Consider the following 21,517-nt stretch of genomic DNA (forward strand, 5'->3'; position numbering starts at 1 on the left):
CCCCCGAGGTCATCTGGGAAATGTCTGCCTGCGGGAAATTCAGGCCCTCCCCTCGCCTCCGCGGGGTCCCGCTGTGCCCTGTAATGGCGGGGAGCGCGGCCCTGCTCTCCGCCCCCGCCCTCCTTGGGGGCCGCTGACACAAACCCCTCTCCCCTGCTCCCGGGGCGCGGGCAGGTGGGCCAGCAGCGCTGCCGCTGCCCCTGCGAGCGGCTCGCTCCCGCAGCTTTGCCTGAGGAAGACCCATCCGGCGATGGCGGATCTTCCCCAGGCAGGCGCTGAGGGATGGGGCGAAAGGCTGGGGAGGCAGCGGGGAGGTTCTGAACCCCTTCTGGAGCTGCCCTGTCTGCCTATACGGGCCCTGCGTTGTGCTGAGCTGGCTCAGGCGCCGGCAGCGCGGCCCTGGCAGGGCCTGTCCGGCTCTCCGGGCTGGGCTCCGCCGAACCGCCCGGCCGGGGCCGCAGGGGCGGGGACCGGGGCCGCAGGGGCGGGGACCTGGGCAGCTGCGAGCCCGCCAACGCGCGCCGCCGCCCCGCGCTGTTCTGTCCCCGCCGAGCTCCCGTCGCTGCTTCCGGCGCGGACCCGGAAGCGGAAGGGGGGAGCTGAGGCAGCGTGAGGAGATGGCGGCCCGCGGCACGGCGAGGCGGGGGGCTGGCGCGGGGGCGGCCCGCGGGCCCGACCCGCAGGAGGAGCCGCCGCCGCCGCTCCAGGCCGTGCTGGTCGCCGACAGCTTCAACCGCCGCTTCTTCCCTATCTCCAAAGACCGGCCGCGGGTGAGAGATCCCCCCTGCCTGCTGCCGCCTCCCCCGCGCCGGTTCCTCCGGGGCCGCCTGTCCGGGCCTCCCCCGTCCCTGGGGGCCGGGGCGGGCAGGCCTCTGACGAAGGGCGGAGTGCTCGCCGGCAGCGATGGTCGGGCCCCGCGGTCGCGGCGTGCCCCGCCGTGAGAGTCCTGGGCTGGGTAGGGAGAAGGCGAGCCCCTCGCAGCCGCTGCCGGCAGGTCCTGGGGTGCTGCTGGGCCCCAGCGTCCGCCCAGGGCTCGGGCAGCCCCCACCGCCGCGGCTTTTCCCGCCTTCACCCGCGCTGTGAAAGCCTCCGACCAGTTCTCCTCGTTTGTAAGAGTTTGTATCCGCCGCTGGAGAGATAGCAAGGATCTAGTTGCTGCGTTGGTGCTGTTTGCTTTTCCATACGGCCGGGCAAACTGCGGCGTTTGCTTTTCATCTGTCGCTGATGCAGAAGCGGCAGCGGGTTTGGGCAGGCTTGTTTCTGATAGGGGAAAGAAGCAAAATCCTTGTCCTTGCCAGCAGTAATGGCTAAAAGAATATGACCGGAAAAATGGATGGGGAAAGCACTTTAATTATCCAGATCAGAAGGCTATACGTTAAAGGAAAGAGCGCTTCTGGAGAATTTAGGTCTGAACAATTACCTTACCTCTGGAGAATTTAGGTCTGAACAATTACCTTACCTCGTTTGCTGATTAAATGTTTGTGGTGGTCATAATTATACACGCGAGCTCAGGCCTGAAACAAAACGTCACCAAAAATGAATTAAAGAATACTATGAGATCACTCAGTTGTGAATCAGTAACTTGGTTTAAAAGTGTGGCTTGAATCTCAAGAGAATACTCACTTCACTTTAGATTGGGTTTTTTTTTCCCTTCTTTAATTCTGGACACTCATATTCCTGTGGCTTCATCATTCATGTCTGTCAGGTTTTTCTTGTAGCAGTTAAAGCCTGAGTCAGGGAATCAGCACTCTGGGATTTTTTTTTTTTAGTCTCTCTTACTTATTTGAGTCATCCTGAAGAGTTTTATGTGTGATAACTTCACTTCTTTTATGCCGCCTTCTCTAAAGTGAGGATCTGCTCCTACAGAAGATCAGAAACTAGCTCTTACTGGTTAGATCAACTTTTGAAAATTTTTGATAAAATGAGGTAGAGCAGTTATTTGTGTTATTTTTCTGGCGCCGCTGATGATACGTCCTTAGGTTGGAGGGGACTGTTGCTGATGTTGAGGTACAGAGTATTTGTTCAGTTATCTGTGCGTCTTTTTTTATTTTTAGGCTCTTTTACCTATGGCAAATGTGGCCATGATTGACTATACCTTGGAATTCCTAACAGCAACTGGAGTGGAAGAAACCTTTGTTTTCTGCTGTTGGAAGTCAGCTGAGATAAAAGAGCATTTACAGTAAGAATCTCTTCTTCTTTTTAGCTTTATCATGGACAGCATTCTTCTATACTCCAGCAAGCCTCAAAGGTCTCACTGATCCTTCTGATGAAAACCATGTGCTAGAGATTCCCTTTCGAGAGAAGTCTCCTAACACATCCCCAAAAAAGACCATTCCTCCTGTGAAGGAGTCTGGTTGTGCAGTGTATTAAAAGGGTTGAGTGTTTTGGGACTGCATTTGTATTGGCATTTAACTTTTCTTGTCTGAAAGCAGGGGTTTCCGGGTAGCCGTGTATGTTAGAGTACCACCCTTTGCATTATGCCCTGTCTCGGTATGTCGTGCAGCATATGGAAACAGCTCGCTCAGACAGCACCTTTGTCTCTCCATGCTGCAGGTTTGCAAGCTAAAGAGAAGCATACAGTCTTTTCCCTGCCTGAGCTGCTGCTTTCCGAGGAAAAAAAAACTTGGGTTGCATGTAATTTTTCCTTCTCCTTTGTCAAAACTTGGGTTTCCTAAGTTTCCATAAGCTACGTTCTCAAAGTCTAACCCTCAGTACCCTCTTCAGTTCATCTGCTGTGTGCAAATGAGCGTACCTAAGCCTGTCGATAGTGGGCTCGCTGTAATAGCATTCTCCTTGCATTCACTTACAGATGTGGCATGCACTGGGGCACTGTGTCCTGGTGTGTTCTCTATAGGAATATCCTCTTTATGCCTTCCTGATAAGCTTTTCTCCTTCCAGAAAATCCAAGTGGTGCCGCCACACCTCTCCCAACACGGTGCGCTTTGTGACTTCTGACCTGTACCGCTCCCTTGGTGACGTGCTACGAGACGTCGATGCCAAATCCCTTGTTCGTTCCGACTTCATTCTCGTCACTGGAGATGTGGTGTCCAATTTCAATATATCCAAAGCCCTGGAAGAGCACAAGTAGGTGTTGAAAGAGTGTACGCTTGCCTAGTGTGCTGAGACTCTGGGCTCTAACTCTCTGAAGAGTGATTTTAAAGTTCTGCCCTTCTTTTTCAGGTTGCGTCGTAAGATGGAAAAGAATGTTTCCGTGATGACGATGATATTCAAGGAGTCCTCACCTGGTCACCATGCCAGGTGCAAAGAGGATGACATTGTTATTGCTATGGACAGTGCCACAAACCGTGTCCTTCACTACCAGAGAACCCAGGGGCTGAAACGCTTCCGCTTTCCTATGGTGCGTCTGGAACCTGACGGGTGGAAAAGGGCTGCGGTAGTGAAGCAGCCCACCCTAAGGAGGGGGTCCTCCTTCAGTGAGGGCTGGGGAACTGTGCTTGCTGCTTCTTTTGGAGGAGCAGGTGATAGGAAGTAACTCTTGGTAAACTGGCTTTTTTTTCCTTCAACCTTTATTTGAGGCTTGGTGAAGTTGTGCTGGCACACACATGTTTGGGACTCATTTCAGAGTTTGAAGATGGGGCAGACGTATTTCTCACAATTCAGTTTTTGCATGCATTTGATTCCTTTTCTCCATGTGAAACAAGGGAGGTGAATGATTTGTGCTGTTGCAGGGGTTCCCAAACTGAGATGCATATACCGCTATCGTACACAAACCATTTTGAACCGACACTGAGCCTGGCACAGGGAGTGGAATAACCTCAGGTGCAAGGGGTAGTACCTCCTATTACCTCTGCCTGTACTGTTCACCTAATAATGCAGTAAATGCTCTGTAAATGTCTGTGGAGGCACTTTCTCCAGTGAGATAGATGGACTTTTTCTTTTTTCAACTCAGAACTAAGGCTGTGATTATATGGCATTTTCATCCCCAAATCAGTAACCAGTAGATTATTTTTTACCTTCAAAGGAAAGCACAAATCACTGTAGGAAACAAAAAAGGAAAAAAACAAAACAAACAAAAAACAACAACAACAACCCAACCCACAGCTGTAAAAATCCACAGGGGATGTGGAAGCTATGAATATTGCATTTTGATTTATTAATGTTCTTTTTAGCTCCCAGCGACTAAGTTAAGGAGCCTCCTGGAGGAAAAGTGATTGTTCGAAGTGCAAGCTGTTTCTTGGAGGGCTGCACTGTATAAGGACGGGGGCAGTCTCTGCTGACTGACACACAGCTCTCTGTGTGACCAGGCTGTGCCTGCTAAGCTTGTGTCTCAGTGTAGATTATAGATTTCTCTGATCTTCAGAACTTCAGCTAGTTTAATAATTCAATCAATACTGCCCCTGGCTTCTAGAAGGCTTTTGGGGTTCAGGACTGCATGAGGCACTCGGATCACCTGAATTTTTTCCTCTTTCAGAGTCTGTTCCAGAACTCTATTGAGAATGTTGAGGTGCGTCATGACTTGCTGGATTGTCATATTAGCATCTGCTCTCCGCAGGTGAGTTCTGCCCTTCTGAGGGTCCAAATTCAATCTGCATTGCTCCCTTTGTCCTGCTGGTGTGCAGGGGGTGCCTGTGGCCTGAGTGTACTAGATTTGGAAAGCAGAACTCCCAGTTGTGCTCAGTGACTGAGCTGAGAGCCCGAGTGATCGCGTGGCGCTGCTCTGCAGGCTGTATGGGTGCTCAGTCTGTATCTGGCATCCACTGCTTGAGCCCAGGCAGAACTAGGCATCAGTAGACTGGCTGATTTGGCACAGGATGAAACTATTCTGGAAAATAAGCTATTTCGCTTCGAGTATAGGAACATCTGTGGTGCCAAGGTGATGGCTATGCTATGGAAAAGTGTCAGTACTTGCAAGCTGGTACCATGTTAGGGTAACATTCAGGGTTATTTCAGGCTAGGCTCGCTAACATCTCTTCCACATCTGAAAAAGCTGGTCTACAGCCTTCCTTTGGGAGTGAAACTACGAAGTGAGGCTGGGCGGATTGCTTGGAAATGCTAAAGCAATGTTTTGCCCCTTCTCAAAAGCAGAATCTTTTCATAGTCTCTATTAGGAAGAGGAGATGGGAAGGTCAACACTCCTAGCAGAAGGAATCAAAGCTTTATTCAAGGCAAGAGCGTCACTTTCCTATACTGTATTACTCGGCTCTCTGAGAACCACTGAACAGCCATTAATTTTCTGACTTCCCTGGCAACATTTTCTGCTAACTATATTATTTCCTTATATTTTATTCCTGGCAGGTGGCTGAGCTGTTCACAGACAATTTTGACTACCAGACACGGGACGACTTTGTGCGTGGTCTGTTGGTGAATGAGGAGGTAAGGAGAGGGTTGTTACAAGGGAGATCCTGTTACCTTGCATTAGAGAATCTTCTGACTCGGTCCTGCCTGTCTCCCAGGTGCTGGGGAACCAGATCCATATGCATGTAACGACAGAAGAGTACGGTGCCCACATATGCAACCTACTAATGTACGAAGCTGTGTGTTCTGACATCATCCGGCGCTGGGTTTATCCTTTGACTCCAGAGATGAACTTTACCGATGACAAGAATCAGAGTTACAGCCATTCTAAACACAACATTTACCGAGGGGTGGATGTTAGCCTCGGCCACGGCAGCGTGCTGGAAGAGAACGTACTCATTGGGCAGGGGACGGTCATCGGCAGCAACTGCTCCATAACAAACAGCGTTATTGGGCAGAACTGTAGGATAGGTGAGTACAAGAATGGGGGACGTGCAGACCTTGCCAGGCCAGGGCACCGGTTGTTGGGGTTTAGTTTTTAAAGTGCATTTGGCTCTGAGAGTGGGTGATAGGTGGGTACTGATTGATTTCTAATGGGAAGAAAGGAAAAAAGCTTGTTTTTCCAACAGAAGAAATAGATTAAAGTTTTCAGGGTACCATAATGATGCTGAAAGGTGGAAGGCACTTCATGCAAATAAGTTGTTTTAGCAGTAGAGAATGCATGACCTCTACTGATCTAGAGTTATAGCCCCCCAACATCCTGCAAATGAGGGACATCTGTCCCTGTTTTTGTGAGCTGCCTGGTACTCCTTCTTCCCAGTCTTGGTTGGAATTTTTTTGTGATTTGGCTGTATTTGTGCAAAACCAAGATGTCAGTTGTAACTGTCAACTTGTTAAGTCTCTGTAGAGAGCAAACTCGTCTTCTAGCTTTGGGTAATAAGTGGCCGTAGGCCTCTAAGGCCAATTTTTACCTTTCATCTAAAATCCATCATGCATCAAGGGCATTGGGATTCAGTAAGGTGCTTTCTAGTGTGGGAGAGCAGCACACTGCCTTGCTCAACATATTTGTGCTTGGTGATGTATAACAGGTGATAAAGTAATTTTGGACGGAGCTTTTCTCTGGGACAGAGTACACATAGCAGATAATGTGGAGATCTGCCATTCTGTTATCTGCGATGAAGCTGAAGTGAAGGAGAAAGTAAAGCTAAAGCCCCACTGTGTCCTCTCTTCTCAGGTGAGCTGTATTTATGTCTGTTCTGCTTTCTGCCTTTCTTGGCAGGTTACCAGACTTACACTAGACCATACCAGAATACAGGGCTGCTCCAAGCCCTTTTGCAGAGGTGGGAGATATGCTACTGCTCCCACCTTCTTCATCCTTTTGTTTGGCTAGGGTAGTATGGTACATGATCTAGCAGTGCTGATGTCTTCAGTTATACTTGTTAGTATACAGCTTGTCTGGAGCAGCTGTTGTCCCTGCTGGTGGAGGTACAAGGGGGCAATCAGGGTATTTCTTCATTAAGAGATGTTGCACATATTTGCAGGTAGTAGTAGGTCCTGGCATCACTCTTTCTGAGGGCACAGTGATCTCTCTGCACCCACCAGATGAGGAGGAAGAGGATGATGACCAGTTCAGTGATGATTCTGGCGTGAACAAGGAGGAAAGCAAAGTGAAACTGAAAGGTATGAGAGTCTCTGGCTCCATGCTCTCAGGCTATGCAGAAGGCTTTGCCTTCCATGATCTTATGGGGTCTTTCCCTCCCCCATTCTAGACGCTGCAGTGCCAGGCTGGAGCTTAGTGCTGCAATCAGCTTGGAACATCTGTATTTTCAGTAGGGCAAGCAAGGATATTCGGCTCAAGTTGGACAGTGAGAAGATGTACCTCAGTACCCCAGTATTAAAATCTTTGGAGACTCAGCTATTTTCCATTTTTCTTAGAGTAGGAGCCTTGTAGGAGACAATAAGCTGAAGTTGGAAGAGTTGTTCTGTTCAAGGCAGGTTGCAAGGTCTGTGTCCTCGTACCTGGACTGTGTCCAAGGACTTTGTCCTTGTGAAATACTGTTTCTACCAGTCTAGGTTTGTCGAGGGATCTAAACGTGGTCAGCTGAATGTTGCTGCTGTAGGGAGGAGTAAGTTGGTCACTTGTCCAGCCAAGTGAGACGATAAAAGCTGAAATCCGTATGCATCTGCAAGAATCCCAACTCCCTCTTGATTAAGGGTATTTAGGGGCAGTAACATGCAGGTTATGCCAGTCTATTTCAGGTTTGCCTGTAAGCAGAGCCAGTACATCTACCTCCTAATCACTGTTTCTTTTTCAGGTTACAATAAAAAGGATGTAGGCTCAGAGGGCAGAGGCTACCTCTGGAAAGCAGATGACAAGAATGAAGAGGATGAAGAAGAGCAGAGACAAAGCCTATGGGGTGAGGAGAAGTTTAGTGTAGTCCCCTGGGGATGGACAGACAGACCTGTGTCGGGGAAACTGGCTGGGTGGGACGCTGATAATTGTGTCTAGAGTAAGACCTGGGCTTTGTGAAGCAGGCTGTCTCCGGGTAATGTATGTGTGTGGAGGCGAGGTGAGAAGTGAAAGCAGGTAGCAGACCAGATTCTCTCTCTTCCTGTGCTCTTGGAAGATGTTTATTGTATCTTCGACTTATGCTAACACACACTGCTGTCTGTGCTGTGAACGGCACACTGTGGGATACCAGGCCCTCCCTTAGAGGGAATATGCTTTGGCTATTCCGGGTACTGCTGGCTTTCTTCCCGCTAGTGACAGCGTCTGCTGACATTGCTCCATTATGAGTCAGCAGTCTGCGCAAAATGCATTTGCTTCTGTCCCTGTCCTTTGTTGTCTGCCTGCAGACTCTTAAAAAGTCCCATTATCCTAGTGCCAGCTGTAGCATTCCCTCTGCAGCAAATCTGATCATCTGGACCTGTAAGTAGAAGCTTCCCTGCAAGGACAGATAGTTGCTGACTTGGCTGGGAAGTCCTGGGACACCCGGTTCCTCATGCATATGACAGCTGCAGCTTTTGAGCGTTGAATGCTGTGTCTTCTCTTCTTCATCAGGCCCAGCTATGCACTCAGAGGAAGAGAGCGAGTCAGACAGCGACCTGAGCATGGGCTCTGAGGAGCCAGACAGTCGGGCAGCATCCCCACAGCTAGATGACATCAAAGGTGAGAGATGGGCTGTTAAGAAGTATGGTGAGTCTGCAGATAGTGCAGTGAGTGTGAGATTTGTACTGCTTTCTCTAGGTATATCAGAAAATGTGTGGATGTCTATAATATGTTTGTTTCCTGACCTCACTTCCTGCATTTTCTACAGCATTCTTTAATATTTCCTATATTGCTATTGTGTTAACCCAAGGCAGCCGAGGATGAGAAGCTAGACAAAAATCCTCCATCTTTCTCACTCCTGATCACTGGGCCTTCATGAAAGTGACCTCCCTGAGTTGTCTGTTTAAATGGCAGTGTCATTGCCTAAACTCAGAGATTGTATGAAGATCCAGCAGAGTTTCCCTGTGTGGACAGCTTACTGCTGTAATCGTGCTGGAGAATTACATGTCCTTGTAGGAGCTGCCTCTTTTGGCAGATATGTTTCGGTTTTCTGTTTTGTTATGTTAAGCTTACCTGGATTTGAAACGGATTCGAGCCAAATTGGAAAAAAAAGCCTTTTTCACATTGAAATATCTCCCCAAAGGAAATTAAACCAATAAATTTTAGGTTTGAGGTCGCATCTTTAGTTAGGGGAAGGTGAGGTTTGTCTGAATAGGAAAGGCTAGATTGTGAAAGTATAATAGAAGCTCTGCTTTAAAAGATTGCAGAGGTAAATAGCTTTGTACTGGTTTGTGTGGATAGATTGATGATATCTAGTAGGTCAACTCCTTTATTTGACTTATATTTCACTATTTATAAGTATAGTTATGTGGATTTGTGCCGGCTTACGGAGAACAGACAGACATCTGGGCTTACGGAGAACAGACAGACATCTGTGTCAGAATGCTTCCTTTGTTAAGGGCATAGTTTCTTCAGTAATGACCAGTTTGAAGAATCTGTGCTTTTCCCTCTCGTGTCTAACTACTTGTCCTTTCTTTCATTAGTTTTCCAGAATGAGGTTCTGGGTACGTTACAGAGGGGCGAAGAAGAAAACATTTCCTGTGACAACCTGGTCCTGGAAATCAACTCCCTCAAGTGAGTGTTCTCTTAGGGATCCTGTCCCTTATGCTGAACAGTTGGGTTTGACAGCAGATCTAGAAAGAAGAGGAGAAACCATGTGTATACCCATGTTTGGTTGTTAAACGTTAATTTTATCAGTATAGAGCATGAGAAATGCAGATTAGAGGTCATGACTGAATGACGACAGGAGTTGGAGAGCACCAGCTGCATTTATAGCATCCTCCGAGGTTAGGCTTTTCCTGCCCCAATTCTGTAACAAGAGATTGAATTGCTATTAAGTAACTGTGGACTGAAGAGAGCAAGCCAGTTCTTGGCACAGACTGCCTGTAAGTTCATGGAGGGGCTGCTGCTCTCTGCATTGCAACATTCAACCAGCTGCCTGCAGCTGGGGCTGTGCTGTGGTATGGCTTGTCCACTCTGTTTTTACAGCAGCAAGTCTAGAACACGTAATCAGAGCGCCTTTTACCTAGTATTTCTCAAATACAAACCTGTTTCCCTTCTTTTGCGCAACAGTATTCATACAGCACTCTAGTAAATGTGAGGGTGCTGTCCCTGCAGCAGCTTGTTCCACTGTGATAGCAGATTTTCAGGACGCGTGGCCTTATGCAGGGTCTGATGCAATGCAAGGTGGTTTTGTTGCCTGACTATTTGGAAAACCAAACAAACAAATAAAAAAACAAGTCTGGAAGATGAAAATAAATTTTTCTGCTGTATCTTTGTGAAGAGCCACAGTCTGCAGAGATCAGATGGCGTGAAATGTCGGGGTTTTTTGCCTTTTTCCTCGCAGGTATGCATATAACATTGGCCTGAAGGAGATGATGCAGGTGCTCAGTAAAGTGATCCTGGAGTTCCCACTGCAGCAGCTGGATGCAAACCTGGACTCCCAGAACTATTTCTCAGCGTTACTTCCTGTGAGTCCTGCTCCATTTGACTCTTCTTTGGGCTTGTCTCCTCGTGTGTAGGAGTCTGTCTGGATGCCCCAGGTAGTTCCTGGCTGAGAGGTCTTTTTGGTTAAGCCTGAAACCACTTGAACTCCTTGAGTTCATGAACCCCTTTGTCTTCTATAGAAGTAAAAGTGAACTGAAACTATTGTACCTGCTTGACAGAACTCAGCTCAGACTGTAGTTGTGGGGAGCTCTACGTCAGTACCTATGGTTGTTTCTGTTTCCTGTGTGTGATAGAAGAAGTGTATCACTTGTAGAAGAGAAAAGAGAGGGACTGTTAGAGATGTCTTTACAAGCTTGCATTCCAGGAACCCAGTTCCAGTGCATCATAAGCCCTGTCCCTGGGGCAGCAGGGCGCGCTCCGCTCCCAATGGGATCCTTTCCAAGGTCTTACTTCTCTGCATACTGTAATTGGTGCCAATTTTTTTTCCAGCCAAATGCAAAGGCACAATACTGTTGTCTTTGAGCAAAGATACAGAGTTCTGTTGTGTCTCTAAAGAGATGGGTTGTATAATTGGGTGAGAGCGATTTCTATTTCCTGACTTAAGGGAGACAAAGTAGGGTAGGATCTGCTTTAAAAAGCAGTCAGTCTTATCTTAATGGTTTTGTTGATCCAAGCTGAAGCCGTTGTAGTATTTTTGTCTCTTTGCTATAGCCCATTTATGTATTCGAGTTTGCAAACTCTACAGGTTACGAAGGTGTTCTTTCAGAATGAATGGGTCTGGCACATGTTTGGGAAGGACTAGTTTAATTTTTTTAGGAGATGGCGCTAAAGAGGAAGACTAGACATCCTCATAGTCCTTTCTCTGAGGAAGTATATGCTTTCGATTGATGGGGAAGGGTGGAAAATTCATTCTTCTTTATGCAGGTGTAAGCATGGCACTTAATTCATCTCCTGGACGTGTGGAGATGCCTTCTGTGGGAAACATCCATGTGAATTGATCTGTTCATCAGATGGCTTAGTGAGATTTTGATGTTCACTCTGATTAAATCCTGCTTGCTTTTGTTCATTTTTCCAGACTGTTTTCTTGAATAGCATATCCTGTCCTGGAAAAAGAGAATTGAAGGAGGAGGACTGAAGAGAATGTTAGAGCAGGTGTTAGACTCTAAGTGGAGAGCAGTACATCGAGACAACAGGTTGTGTGGAGTTGGTAGCTGTATAGGATGGTTTGGTTTTTTTCCAGCTAGGGTATGGCATCTCTTTCTGTCTTCCAGATTGCGCTCCTAATCTAGCATGAATAGGACAGGAGAACTTCACTGCAGCACCCAGTCAGAAGAGGTTCTAGTCTGGGATGAAGGATACTATATAAATGCATAATGGTTTGCATAATTGCTCAAAACCCCTTAGAAGCTAAAGACAATGGAAGTACATGAAGGGCTTATCTCTGGGTAACTTTGTCCATTTATATTTCATCATAGGAAAGCTGATGCTCGCGTTTAACAGCAGAGACAGCAAATCAACTCACCTTTAGTGAGAAGCGATAATAATCTAAACGTAATGTTCAGGGTGACCATGCCCCATGTCATGGACTAGCGGAATTTCTCTCGGCAGGGAATTGCGTGGCATGTGCATTTATGAAACACTAATTATCTTTAGATTTATCAAAGAGAGCCAAGTGTCAAACCAATTGACCATCATGGCAGCCAGTTTCTCCGGATGCTCCTTTGTAAAGAACAACCAGGAGGTTTCTTAGAGAATCCTTCTCTGGGACAGTTTTGTGCCTTGGTGTCTTTACTGTGTGCAGAATTGTGCTGGCTTTCTGTACTGAAATCAGCAGGAAGGCAGTATCTGGTGAGGTATACTGTTAATGTTCAATTGCACACGTGGTGTTAGTCACTGTTACAATGACTCAGTATGTTTGAGTTGAGATGTGCCTCTAATGGAGGTAGCGAATCAGCCTTCAAAGGCCTATTGAACAGACGTCGATGGTCTTCCTGGGCAGCAGCTTTGTGTATTTACCAACAGTGCTCTGAAGAGAAGAGACCAGTTCTTCAGGGAGAACATGCATGTTTGTACAGCATCTGAAACAGTGGCTTTTCTGCAACTTGTGGTTCCCTAGTTAGTAAAAGGTACACTCCATTAATTTACTAATACTTACTTACACCTTGGGAATCCCAAGCACTAGCTTGGTATAGGTTACGTACATAATGAAAGCATGTAGCTGAAGTGTGTAGCTCTGCAGCTAAACCTGCCTCTGTCAATAGCAGTAGTAGACTGAGATCTATTTACGATGGTTTACATATGGGAAAGTATTGTTTTGTATGAGATGGGGATACTTGCATTCTGGGAGTGGTGAATATCAGAAGCCCACTGAACTTTACAGAACTGTTTTATCTTTCTCACTCTCTTTGTAGCTCAAATGTGACTAAGAGATGCTGAAGGAAGATGGGTTGCTTGTATAAGAGTGATGGTAGAGCGGTCCCAGACTGCTCAGGAAGGGAAATTGTGGAAATGCCATAGTTATGATGTATGGTTTGACTTGAAACCACAGTATGTGCTCTGAAGTGCTGGCCCCTGAGCACGAAGCTCTTAAGTGTTGCAGCAAGCAAGCATCCGGTAAAGTATATGCCCATGGGTATTTTTCAGATGAAACATGGAGGCTTGAGAAATAGAGTTATCCAGTTCGATGTATGTCAGGCGTCTTGTTCAGATCTTGTGCAAGTTGGAAAGCAGAGATGGTACAGAAAACCAGACCTTTCCTAGAACCATAGACACGATTTGAGCAAACGTGGCTGAAGCTGCTGATAAACTGAAGGCTGCGCTTCTGTTGTCACTGAAGCAGCATCAAACAAGGTTATGTAGGCGAGGCTGTCTAAAGGGAGCCGGGGGAGGCAATACAGCAGTTCAGTTTGCTGAGCTGGCCAGTGTCTGCACTGCTGCCCGGCAGCTAGCACGCGCGGTGCACCTCTTCACGTTTCTGTTAGGGAGCCTTACTCTTTTGTAATGTCATGCAAGTGGACGCAACGTGGGATCGCTTATTCAGGGACCAAATGGATCTCTGCTTTCACTGAAGCAATTTATGGGGATGAGCCCAGATGTTGTTATGGTGTAACAGGTTGGAATTACAGCTTTGTCCCTCTGCTTTGCACGTACTTCATGATGGTGTTCTGTGTTGGAGGCAGGGGTAAAATAGGCCTGGTCTCGAGACTGTGCTTCTGACAAAAGAAAAGTGGATCACAAATCTCATTGAAGTTGAAGTTGATACAGCATCACTGACCAGATCTGATGAAAAATGAATCAAATCAGAGGAATTTGATTGCTTTCTCCAGACTGTAGATTGTTTTGAGGAGCTACCCAGGTAGAGTCAAAGCCTGAAAAGTTATGGTATTGTCCATTGGACTCTTTGTCAGGTATCTTTTCATGTTTTTCAGTCTTTTATTCAATCTAAAATAATTGCAAGCTTCTAATTCCCCAGTTCAGATTTTCATGAAACTCCCAAAGCATCCTTTCTGGTTATACAGGCTCATAGGCATGTTTTTCCTCAGGGCTCTGTGGAGCTACTTTCACCGTTAGCACCGGTTACAGTACAGTACATGTTCTCGACCTGAGATAGTATATTTTTTTCTTCTTTCCCTTTCCCAGCAATAGGCATACTGGATTGAGTCCTGGGGTTGTGAGTGTTTATAGCTCTGCTTTCTTTATAAATAACTTGCTTTCAGAAACTCATAGCTTCTGGTTAGAACTGTGCCCGCTTATGATTTAAAGGCGTTAACAGAAAGGGATTACAAAATATTTCTTAGCCTGGAAGGAACTTGCTAGTAGCTTTACTACACTTGAGGTGAAGAATTCCAAAGGATAATAAAAATGCAGGAGATGGTTGTACAGGAGGGAAGAGGATTAAGCATTTTGCTAAAGGCTAAAATACTTTCTGGAAATATGCCATACAACCCTCAGTTTTTTTGTTGTGATACCATGACGATTAGGATCATTCTGTGCTGATACTGTTGTTCCTTGGGTCAGTCGATGTACTACTATACAGATCAGTTTGTTTGTACTAATCCCTTCTTTCTTTCTGCTTGAGGCATGCAAATTCCAGCATGGTTGCATAGCAAATGTGTCTGAAGAGGTGATGGAGTGTAGTACTATGGAGTAGTTGAGCACTATTTCCTAGTACTGGCAACCTTTAGTAGTCCACACTAGCCTGGGCTCTAGCTCTGCTGTGTGTCCTGGAGCTCTCTCTGGCAGGGCTACTGCCTGTTAACAATTGTCCTGAACAGAATAATGCTGATTAACCCTGAATGTAGAGCGTCTTCATCACACCCCAGCCTCTTTGAATTACCTGTTTCCCTTCAAAACAGACCAGATGTGTTCTGTAAGGAGATACTGTTGAAGGCACAGCAAAATATTGTATCTGTATGGGCATGCCAGGGATGTAGTTGCAGAAATGCCTGCTGTTGAATTAATCCATTTAAAAAGATGTGGAACTCTGATTTAATTTCCTACAATGTTTTTTATGGGATGGTCTGGTCATGATGTAGTCAGTGAGGAATTTTTGTATCTTATCCTAGTTCTGATACCTTTTAAAATTGTTATGGACAGGGGTCTAACTATCTTTATTACCTCCTATCCCAGATTCAGGTCAGTCTGTGCTGCTTTGCAGAGCTTTCCCTGCTGCTTGCTTTCCCGTTATGTACAACAAGTGAAAGAGCTGTGGGGGACTTGGACAGAAATACTGTTTGAAGGGCAGTACCAAAATCATTAAACTAAAGACTTCATAAAAAATAAGCCTTGGGGGAGAGAACTGAGATCAGCTAATAGTGTCACAACTTCTTGCCCTTCGTCCTTCCCACCTATTCCCTGCAGCAGACTCCAGGATCCAAACAAGCCTGTAGGCACACAGCAAATGTGTGACTTGCACTTAGGGGCTGCTCCACTGTGTTCCTGTTTGGCTATTTTGCATTATCCACTTCTACTCAGCTGGTAAATACCCTGACACTATCTTTTTCTCTTTTGTCTTATTTGCTCTTCAGCTTTGAAGGAAAGTTCCACTGAAATGTCAGCTGCTCTGTGGGGGGGAAGGTTTGAGTAGCATGTATGTACCTCTCCTTATCGGTCTGCTGTGAAGTGATTTTCTTTGAGTACCAGACTCCATTAAACGCATTTATTGTGATAATCTAGTATTCCATCCAGAGAGGCAAAACCAAGAAAGCTAACGGATATCCTCAAAGCTGTTTAGTAAAACCAGGTCCTATCTGCATGTGTGAACTTAATAGCATCTGTTTCACGGACAGAGTGGTGCAGATACATTAAGTGGTCAGCTGAATGGTTTCTTAAAATGCTTCCCTGGGTCAGTTTCTTGGTGCAACACAGCTGAGAAACAGGGCTGAGTGCACGCATCCATTTCATAGCTCAGGAACTCTTCTGTGGTTTTCCCCTGCAGCTGTTGAAGAACTGGACCCCGTTGTTTAAGAACTACATAAAACGGGCGTCAGATCACTTGAATGCCTTATTTGCCATTGAGGAATTCTTCCTGGAACATGACAGTCTCTGCACATCAATAGCTAAAGTGAGTATCCGCTCCCAACTCTGAGGAGCTGTTTTTGCTAGATTCATGGTGAAATGCATCCTGTTTGCATCATCAGCTTGTCTGCTTTAGAGGAGAGAATTTGGGGGTCTCAGTGGAGAGGGTGTATAGAAAATCCATCTATAACAATTGCTTTTAAAAAAAAAACAAAACTTCTATGTCTGCCTGTGTGTCTGAGGGAGCACAGCTGAGGGTGAGTATTAATTACCAGCATGCAGCCTGAAGGGAGTTATTATTTTGCAGCTTCTAACCTAGATGCCCTTGTTGTGTGATGCTGGAAAAGGCAAGGCCAGAGGCTTGCTTTAGGAAGAGCTTTATTTCATTTGTCTCTCCACGGTCCCAGGGATCTAACTGCCAAATGGTTTATTCTACTTCAGAGTGCAAAACAAGCAAAGCTGGGAATAAGGGTAGGATTTCTTATTCAGGCTGAGCTGGTTATGAAACTGGGAATAAAGGGGAGCTGGCATGTGGCTTATTACCTATCTCCCCACTTCTGAGGGTTTTCAGTATATTCCTCCTCACCTTCCTTCAGAAATATTTCGTCCCTGTGTTCTTTCTGCCCTATCACACTGAGAGCATTTGACTTGGATCGCAAGTCTTTCCTTTAGCAGTGTCTCAGGAAGCCCCTGTCTCTTTTGGAAGAGCTTTCCTAGAGCCTGCTTAACTCTTGGTTCCTCAAGAAAGAGTAATCCTAACTTCTGCTACCAGTGCTTCTGGCTAATGGCAAAGCGCTTAGGACTGGAGCCAAAAGCCTCCAGTTTGGTGAGCCAAAATGTCCTTGAATTACAGCAATTGTTTGGCATGTGTCCATTGTTCTAGGGGCCTGGCTTTCCCTGGAGGCTGGGAATTGAAGTGACACTTTATATTTGGAGTTGGCAGCCAGCTTTGTCAGTGCTCTGCCACAAGGAGACCGGCTGCAAAGTGCCTGCTCTGCCTGAGCACAAAGGCACCCTGAGAAAGCATGATTGCGTCTTACCCTCGCTGCACTGGGCAGGAGCTTGAGCTGATGAATGACCAATTGCTTTGACACCTGCCATAAGGCGCTTTTTAGAGAACTGGCAGGAGGAGGGAGCCTGGGGCAGAGCTGGATAGATTCATGCTCTTCTCTGCACATGTCACCGTTGTGCGTATGTGGGCCTGCGTAAGAGCTGCTTGTTAAATCTGCTTTGGGGATGGGTTTTGGGATGCTTTAAAAAGAGAACTTAAGTAACATCTTGAACTGACATTGTCTGTGGCCCTTTGTTGCCCACAGCTCTCAATAATAGCCTGCATCCACAGAGCTGAAACTGATGGGGCGTGAACTTTGACTCACTATGTGTCATAGCATCTAACTGTCAGGAACATAAGGTTTGGTAGGAGAAGCACAGTTATTTTTAACAATAAAAGCAAAATGAAGCAGACTGAGTGCCTTCTGTTGAAGGTGGAGCTGGGAGATACTGATTATATGCAAACTTTGTGCTTGGACATGAGCTAGCCCCAAAAGAGTTTATAGAGAGCCCTGTTGCTCCTTTCTAATCGATGCAGGTGTTGATGACATTTTACCAGCTGGAAATTCTGGAAGAAGATGTAATTCTCAATTGGTTCTCTTTGCGGGACACGTCTGACAAGGGAAAGCAGCTTCGTAAAAACCAGCGGGTAAGTCCCAAAGGTGTTTGCAGGGGGGAGGACGGAGAGAGAGAGAGAGAGAGAGAGACAACAGCTGCTGAAAGAAACTGAGTGGAGTTCGGTGCCACTGTCGCCTTCTGTGGAGCAGCTGCCATTACATGGTAGGCCGGTAATGCACCAGTGCATTGAATACTAAGCAACACAACTTTGTTCTCCAGAACAGACATTTCTGTGCGTTCTGCCATAATCATCCTGTTTGGATGAGAAATAGAGGTAGTAGGAGAGGGAATTGTTTTTAGGGGGCTCTCTGTAGTGTGAGGCTAGCACTTTCTGGAGTAGCAGCACGGCTTCTCTAAGCCAACACCCATTTGAAATGGGCGTTAGGCCAATGCCCTGTGTGCTGGCCCCATGCAATTCCTTTGAAGCTTTCATTCCTGGCTCTCCAGTCCCTTCGCATATATTTCTAAGCGTTTGCTGTACTGAGTGGTTTCATTTGGCTTGTGTTGCAAGGAGTATATAAACTTCCCCCCTCCATTGGGCAGAACTTTGTGCTGCAGTTTGGCTGAGCCCTGTTCCAGTCGTCCTCCCTGGGTCTGGAAGAGGAGCAGGGGAAAAAAGCCATCTCTGAAGAACTTCAACTTTGTTTAAAACCTTTGCAAAGTCAGCTCTTAGTATAGGTCAACAGTGCTTTCAGCTGCTTATTCGAGCCCAGTTAAAAGGTAAAATGAGCTGCCTTTATAGCAATTTCTCAGGGACTAGGTTTTTCCCAGCAGAGTTTTCCTAACATGTCTTAGCGAAGGTGCAGCTGTCATCTCTTCTCCCTCAAGCTCTGAAAAACTCTCAAACTTTTGTCTTTTTGCTGAGTGTTGTGGGGATTGTCTGATTGAGGGAATCTCCCTCGGGAATCTGATCAGTCTGGGTTTGTCCATGGCATCCCAGTTGTTTTTCATCTAAATGTCTGTCTCTCTCTCCCTCAATCTGCCTCTGTTTCCCTGTCTCCTAGAAACACTCTTTCTTGTGCATAATAGTGGTGCTCACTGAGACAGTGTCGTCGTTGAGCGTTCCCAGCATCTGTTTGGTGTCACTTGTTACCCAATTACATCTCATTCTCTCTGCAGCTCCAGAAGTTTATCCAGTGGCTGGAGGAGGCAGAGGAAGAGTCGTCTGATGGCGACCAAGACTGACATGGTGGTTCGGCATGAGAAGAGGCACTCTCACTGCCTTTCTGGGCCCAGTGGGCAGGGCAAGATCAATGCCAGTGCATGGTGTGTAGATGTGGGGCCTGACATCGAAGTGACTGACAATCCCATCATTAGTTGTGTGTTCCCAACTTTGCCACTTCCCTCCCTCCCTCACTTGCCCAGTGGCACCTTATGTTGGATGGTTGCAACCCAATGTAAAAACCATAAGGGAGAAGCAGGAGGTGGTGATATCCAGAATCCCTCGGGAGCCTGGATATGATATATTATAAGCTATCTTTTGGGAGGTCCTTGTTACTAATACAAAGAGAGCAAATAGATGCAAATGTATACAACGCCCTTATAAATCTAACCATCAGGGTTGTGGAAGAATGGTCATACAGCTAAGTTATTTGGAGTCATTGTTGCTTCTGGAGCTAAGAGAACTCCTGCTGAAGAGACACTGGCAAGGTTGGTGAGTAGGAGCATGTGGATTAGGATCTGGAGTGCAGGACTGGGATTCAGGAGTTCCTGTGCCTGCAGAAGATGCAGTTGTCTGAGGATGCCCAAGGCGTTTTGCAGCCTAAAAGGCACTTCTGTGATCCTTCCAAAAGGGAAAATCTCTTGCCATCTGCCGTGCTAGGATCTAACACAAGGTTGCACAGTAGAGTTGGTAAAACCATGTGTTTCCCCCTTATGAAGAACGGGGATAATACGTGTTCAGTTCCCCCTGCGGGGTTTGGCTAATAGTGAATGTGCACTGGCCAGTGAAATGCGGTATGGATTACTACATCTTAGATGTGATCTGTCATCTTTGCATCCCCAGCTTAGCAGACAGTTTTTAAAAAGTGTCTGTTTCTTTATTTTTTATAAAAAGGGAGCAGAGGTGCCTGGCTTCCTCTGCTGCACCAAGGACACTTGTGTTTTGCTCTGGGCGCACTGACGGCACCAGCTGCTTTAAGGAGGATGCAAGTTCCTAAGTTCTGCTCCAGTGTGAAAAGGAGCGAATGATATTTCCTTCAACAGCACGTGCTTTGTGTTTCCACATGATTTCAGTTATACAAGCTTGCTTACTTCATGTCCTTTTATTTATTTGAAAACGTCCCTTCCCTCAGACAGCAGGGAAAGTGCTGCAAACCCACTGTAAAGTTCAGCAGCCACAGAGCCACTCGGCATGCAGCGGGGAAGGAGTGTGCCTCTGGCACTTTGTTGCCAGCACAGACAATGTGTGGCAGCAATAAGGCCTTTAAGAACAGCTTTCTTGGAAGTGTCACTGTGCTGTGTTCTTCCCTGTTCTCAAAGAACAGAGCAAAAAAGGCACAGTGAGAATCAGCTTGTGTTCATAGGTGGGTTATTTGTTGGATCTGCTGACCTTGCCTCTGCCCCTTCAGGAGGAGCATGGAATAAATCCTTTGCTGGGGGAAATGCACTGGAGCTGCCCACTCAGGATGTTTACTTGGCCGTTCTGTGGTGCCACAATTGTCAGTGAGGGGACAGCGTTGGATGCTGGAGACCAGGGATACTGCCTATTAAAAACTGGTGTTCAGGCAGAGCGATCTTGTGCACTCACACTATCAGTTGCCAGGATTGTGCATAAAGTGCTTGTTTTCTGACATTGCAAACTCAGTCTTGTAAATGTTGGGGAAATAGTTGGTATCTGAATTTTCTGTATCTGCCAATATTTAATTCAGGGAGCAAATAAAAACTATCCTGGTGTTACCGGCTTGTTTGCTTTGTTTGACTTTGAATTGTATGTCTCCAGTTGTGGCACATGCCTGAGCAGGGCTTAACGGGTAAGCTAAATAACTCATTGCTACTTTTTCCTCAAGAGATTTTAAGCACATAATAGGCAGGTAGGAAATCAGCACACCACTGAATTGGTATAAATGTTCAGTGATAACTCATGACCTTGATGTTTACAAGTAGGGAACAGTTTATTAAAACTTCTGAACTTAGAATCCTGAAATGGGTGAGGTTTGGTTTTGTACAGGATTATGTTGCAAAGATGAACCTTAAATCCTATGAAACCTATTATCCTTTGCCGTGATGAGAATTAGTGGGAATGTTGGCTGTTAGGTACTGCATTGTGCCCTCCTGATGTTGGGGAGTAAGAACTGGCAGAGAGGGGGAAGGACAGGTACAGAGCTCTTAGTAAAAACCATTTAAAAACCAGCTGTAAGACTTGGTAATTTTAAAATCTCCTTGAACATCTTAAGTATTTTTTTCCTTTTACAATGTAAAGATGGCTTAAATAGGTTTAACGTGTAGTTCTGTAAATGGCTCGGTTTTGCCAGAGGCTCTTGGTTCTGTGTGCCAAGTAACAATTCCACTTCTGTTTTTTCCACATTCCTTCCTCCTTTGCTCCATAGTAGCCAACTTCTTCATGGTGTGAGCTGCTTTCTCACCTGGGGTTAAGATGCAAGGGGAGAATGTTGCTCTGTGGCCGAATACCCTTATCCTTCAGGCCTCGGTGGTGTGCGTGGTGGGGTGGTTTTACAAGTGCCGAGAACAGACTAGCAAAAGGAGACAAAGTAGGACACTTGATATTCTCCAAGGTGGAGTTCTGGCAGGTAAGTGTATACTTTTTAAAGGAGCATTAATTGCATTGCTTAAGTATAGGGTGGGCTTGATGCTTTCTGTGGCTTTCAGTCGAGATTTGTATTTGGTTGGAAGACTAGAAATGCCTTTGAGAGCAACCTGGATTGCGCAATCGTTGCTATCCATCTTTTTGACCAATGTAAGCATTAAGTATTTTCATTTTTTCTAAGGCCATAGTAGTCAACTTGTCCGACTTCCTATCTGACATGGGTGGATGGATGGATGAATGTCACCTGGTGTTCC

The 21,517-nt window shown here is 46.2% G+C and overlaps 1 protein-coding gene across 2 annotated transcripts; it reads left to right on the top strand.

The window, feature by feature from the left end:
- Positions 1-568: 568 nt before the first annotated feature.
- On the top strand, positions 569-20,395 carry EIF2B5 (eukaryotic translation initiation factor 2B subunit epsilon). 2 transcript variants are annotated; one of them, XM_075157227.1, is made up of 16 exons: positions 569-770; positions 2,055-2,179; positions 2,899-3,084; positions 3,181-3,358; positions 4,433-4,513; positions 5,257-5,334; positions 5,415-5,727; positions 6,345-6,490; positions 6,798-6,936; positions 7,572-7,673; positions 8,318-8,425; positions 9,349-9,439; positions 10,212-10,335; positions 15,750-15,875; positions 17,418-17,528; positions 18,617-20,395. In XM_075157227.1, the coding sequence occupies exons 1-16, from the start codon at positions 618-620 to the stop codon at positions 18,680-18,682; spliced, it is 2,127 nt and encodes a 708-aa protein (XP_075013328.1). In that variant the 5' UTR covers positions 569-617; the 3' UTR covers positions 18,683-20,395. The 2 variants fall into 2 exon arrangements, with proteins under 2 accessions (XP_075013328.1, XP_075013329.1); XM_075157228.1 differs by lacking the exon at positions 569-770 and adding an exon at positions 805-1,406.
- Positions 20,396-21,517: the final 1,122 nt, after the last annotated feature.

This window comes from Calonectris borealis, chromosome 9 (genome assembly GCF_964195595.1).
Source record: "Calonectris borealis chromosome 9, bCalBor7.hap1.2, whole genome shotgun sequence".
NCBI classification, from domain to species: domain Eukaryota; kingdom Metazoa; phylum Chordata; class Aves; order Procellariiformes; family Procellariidae; genus Calonectris; species Calonectris borealis.

What these genes read in the sequence shown, in the direction of transcription:
- EIF2B5 (XM_075157227.1), top strand. Translation starts at nt 618, where the DNA reads ATGGCGGCCCGCGGCACGGCGAGGCGGGGGGCTGGCGCGGGGGCGGCC. An exon ending in ACTGTGTCCTCTCTTCTCAG is followed by an intron (nt 6,491 to 6,797) that starts GTGAGCTGTATT and finishes ACATATTTGCAG; the next exon opens with GTAGTAGTAGGTCCTGGCAT. An exon ending in ACAGCTAGATGACATCAAAG is followed by an intron (nt 8,426 to 9,348) that starts GTGAGAGATGGG and finishes TTCTTTCATTAG; the next exon opens with TTTTCCAGAATGAGGTTCTG.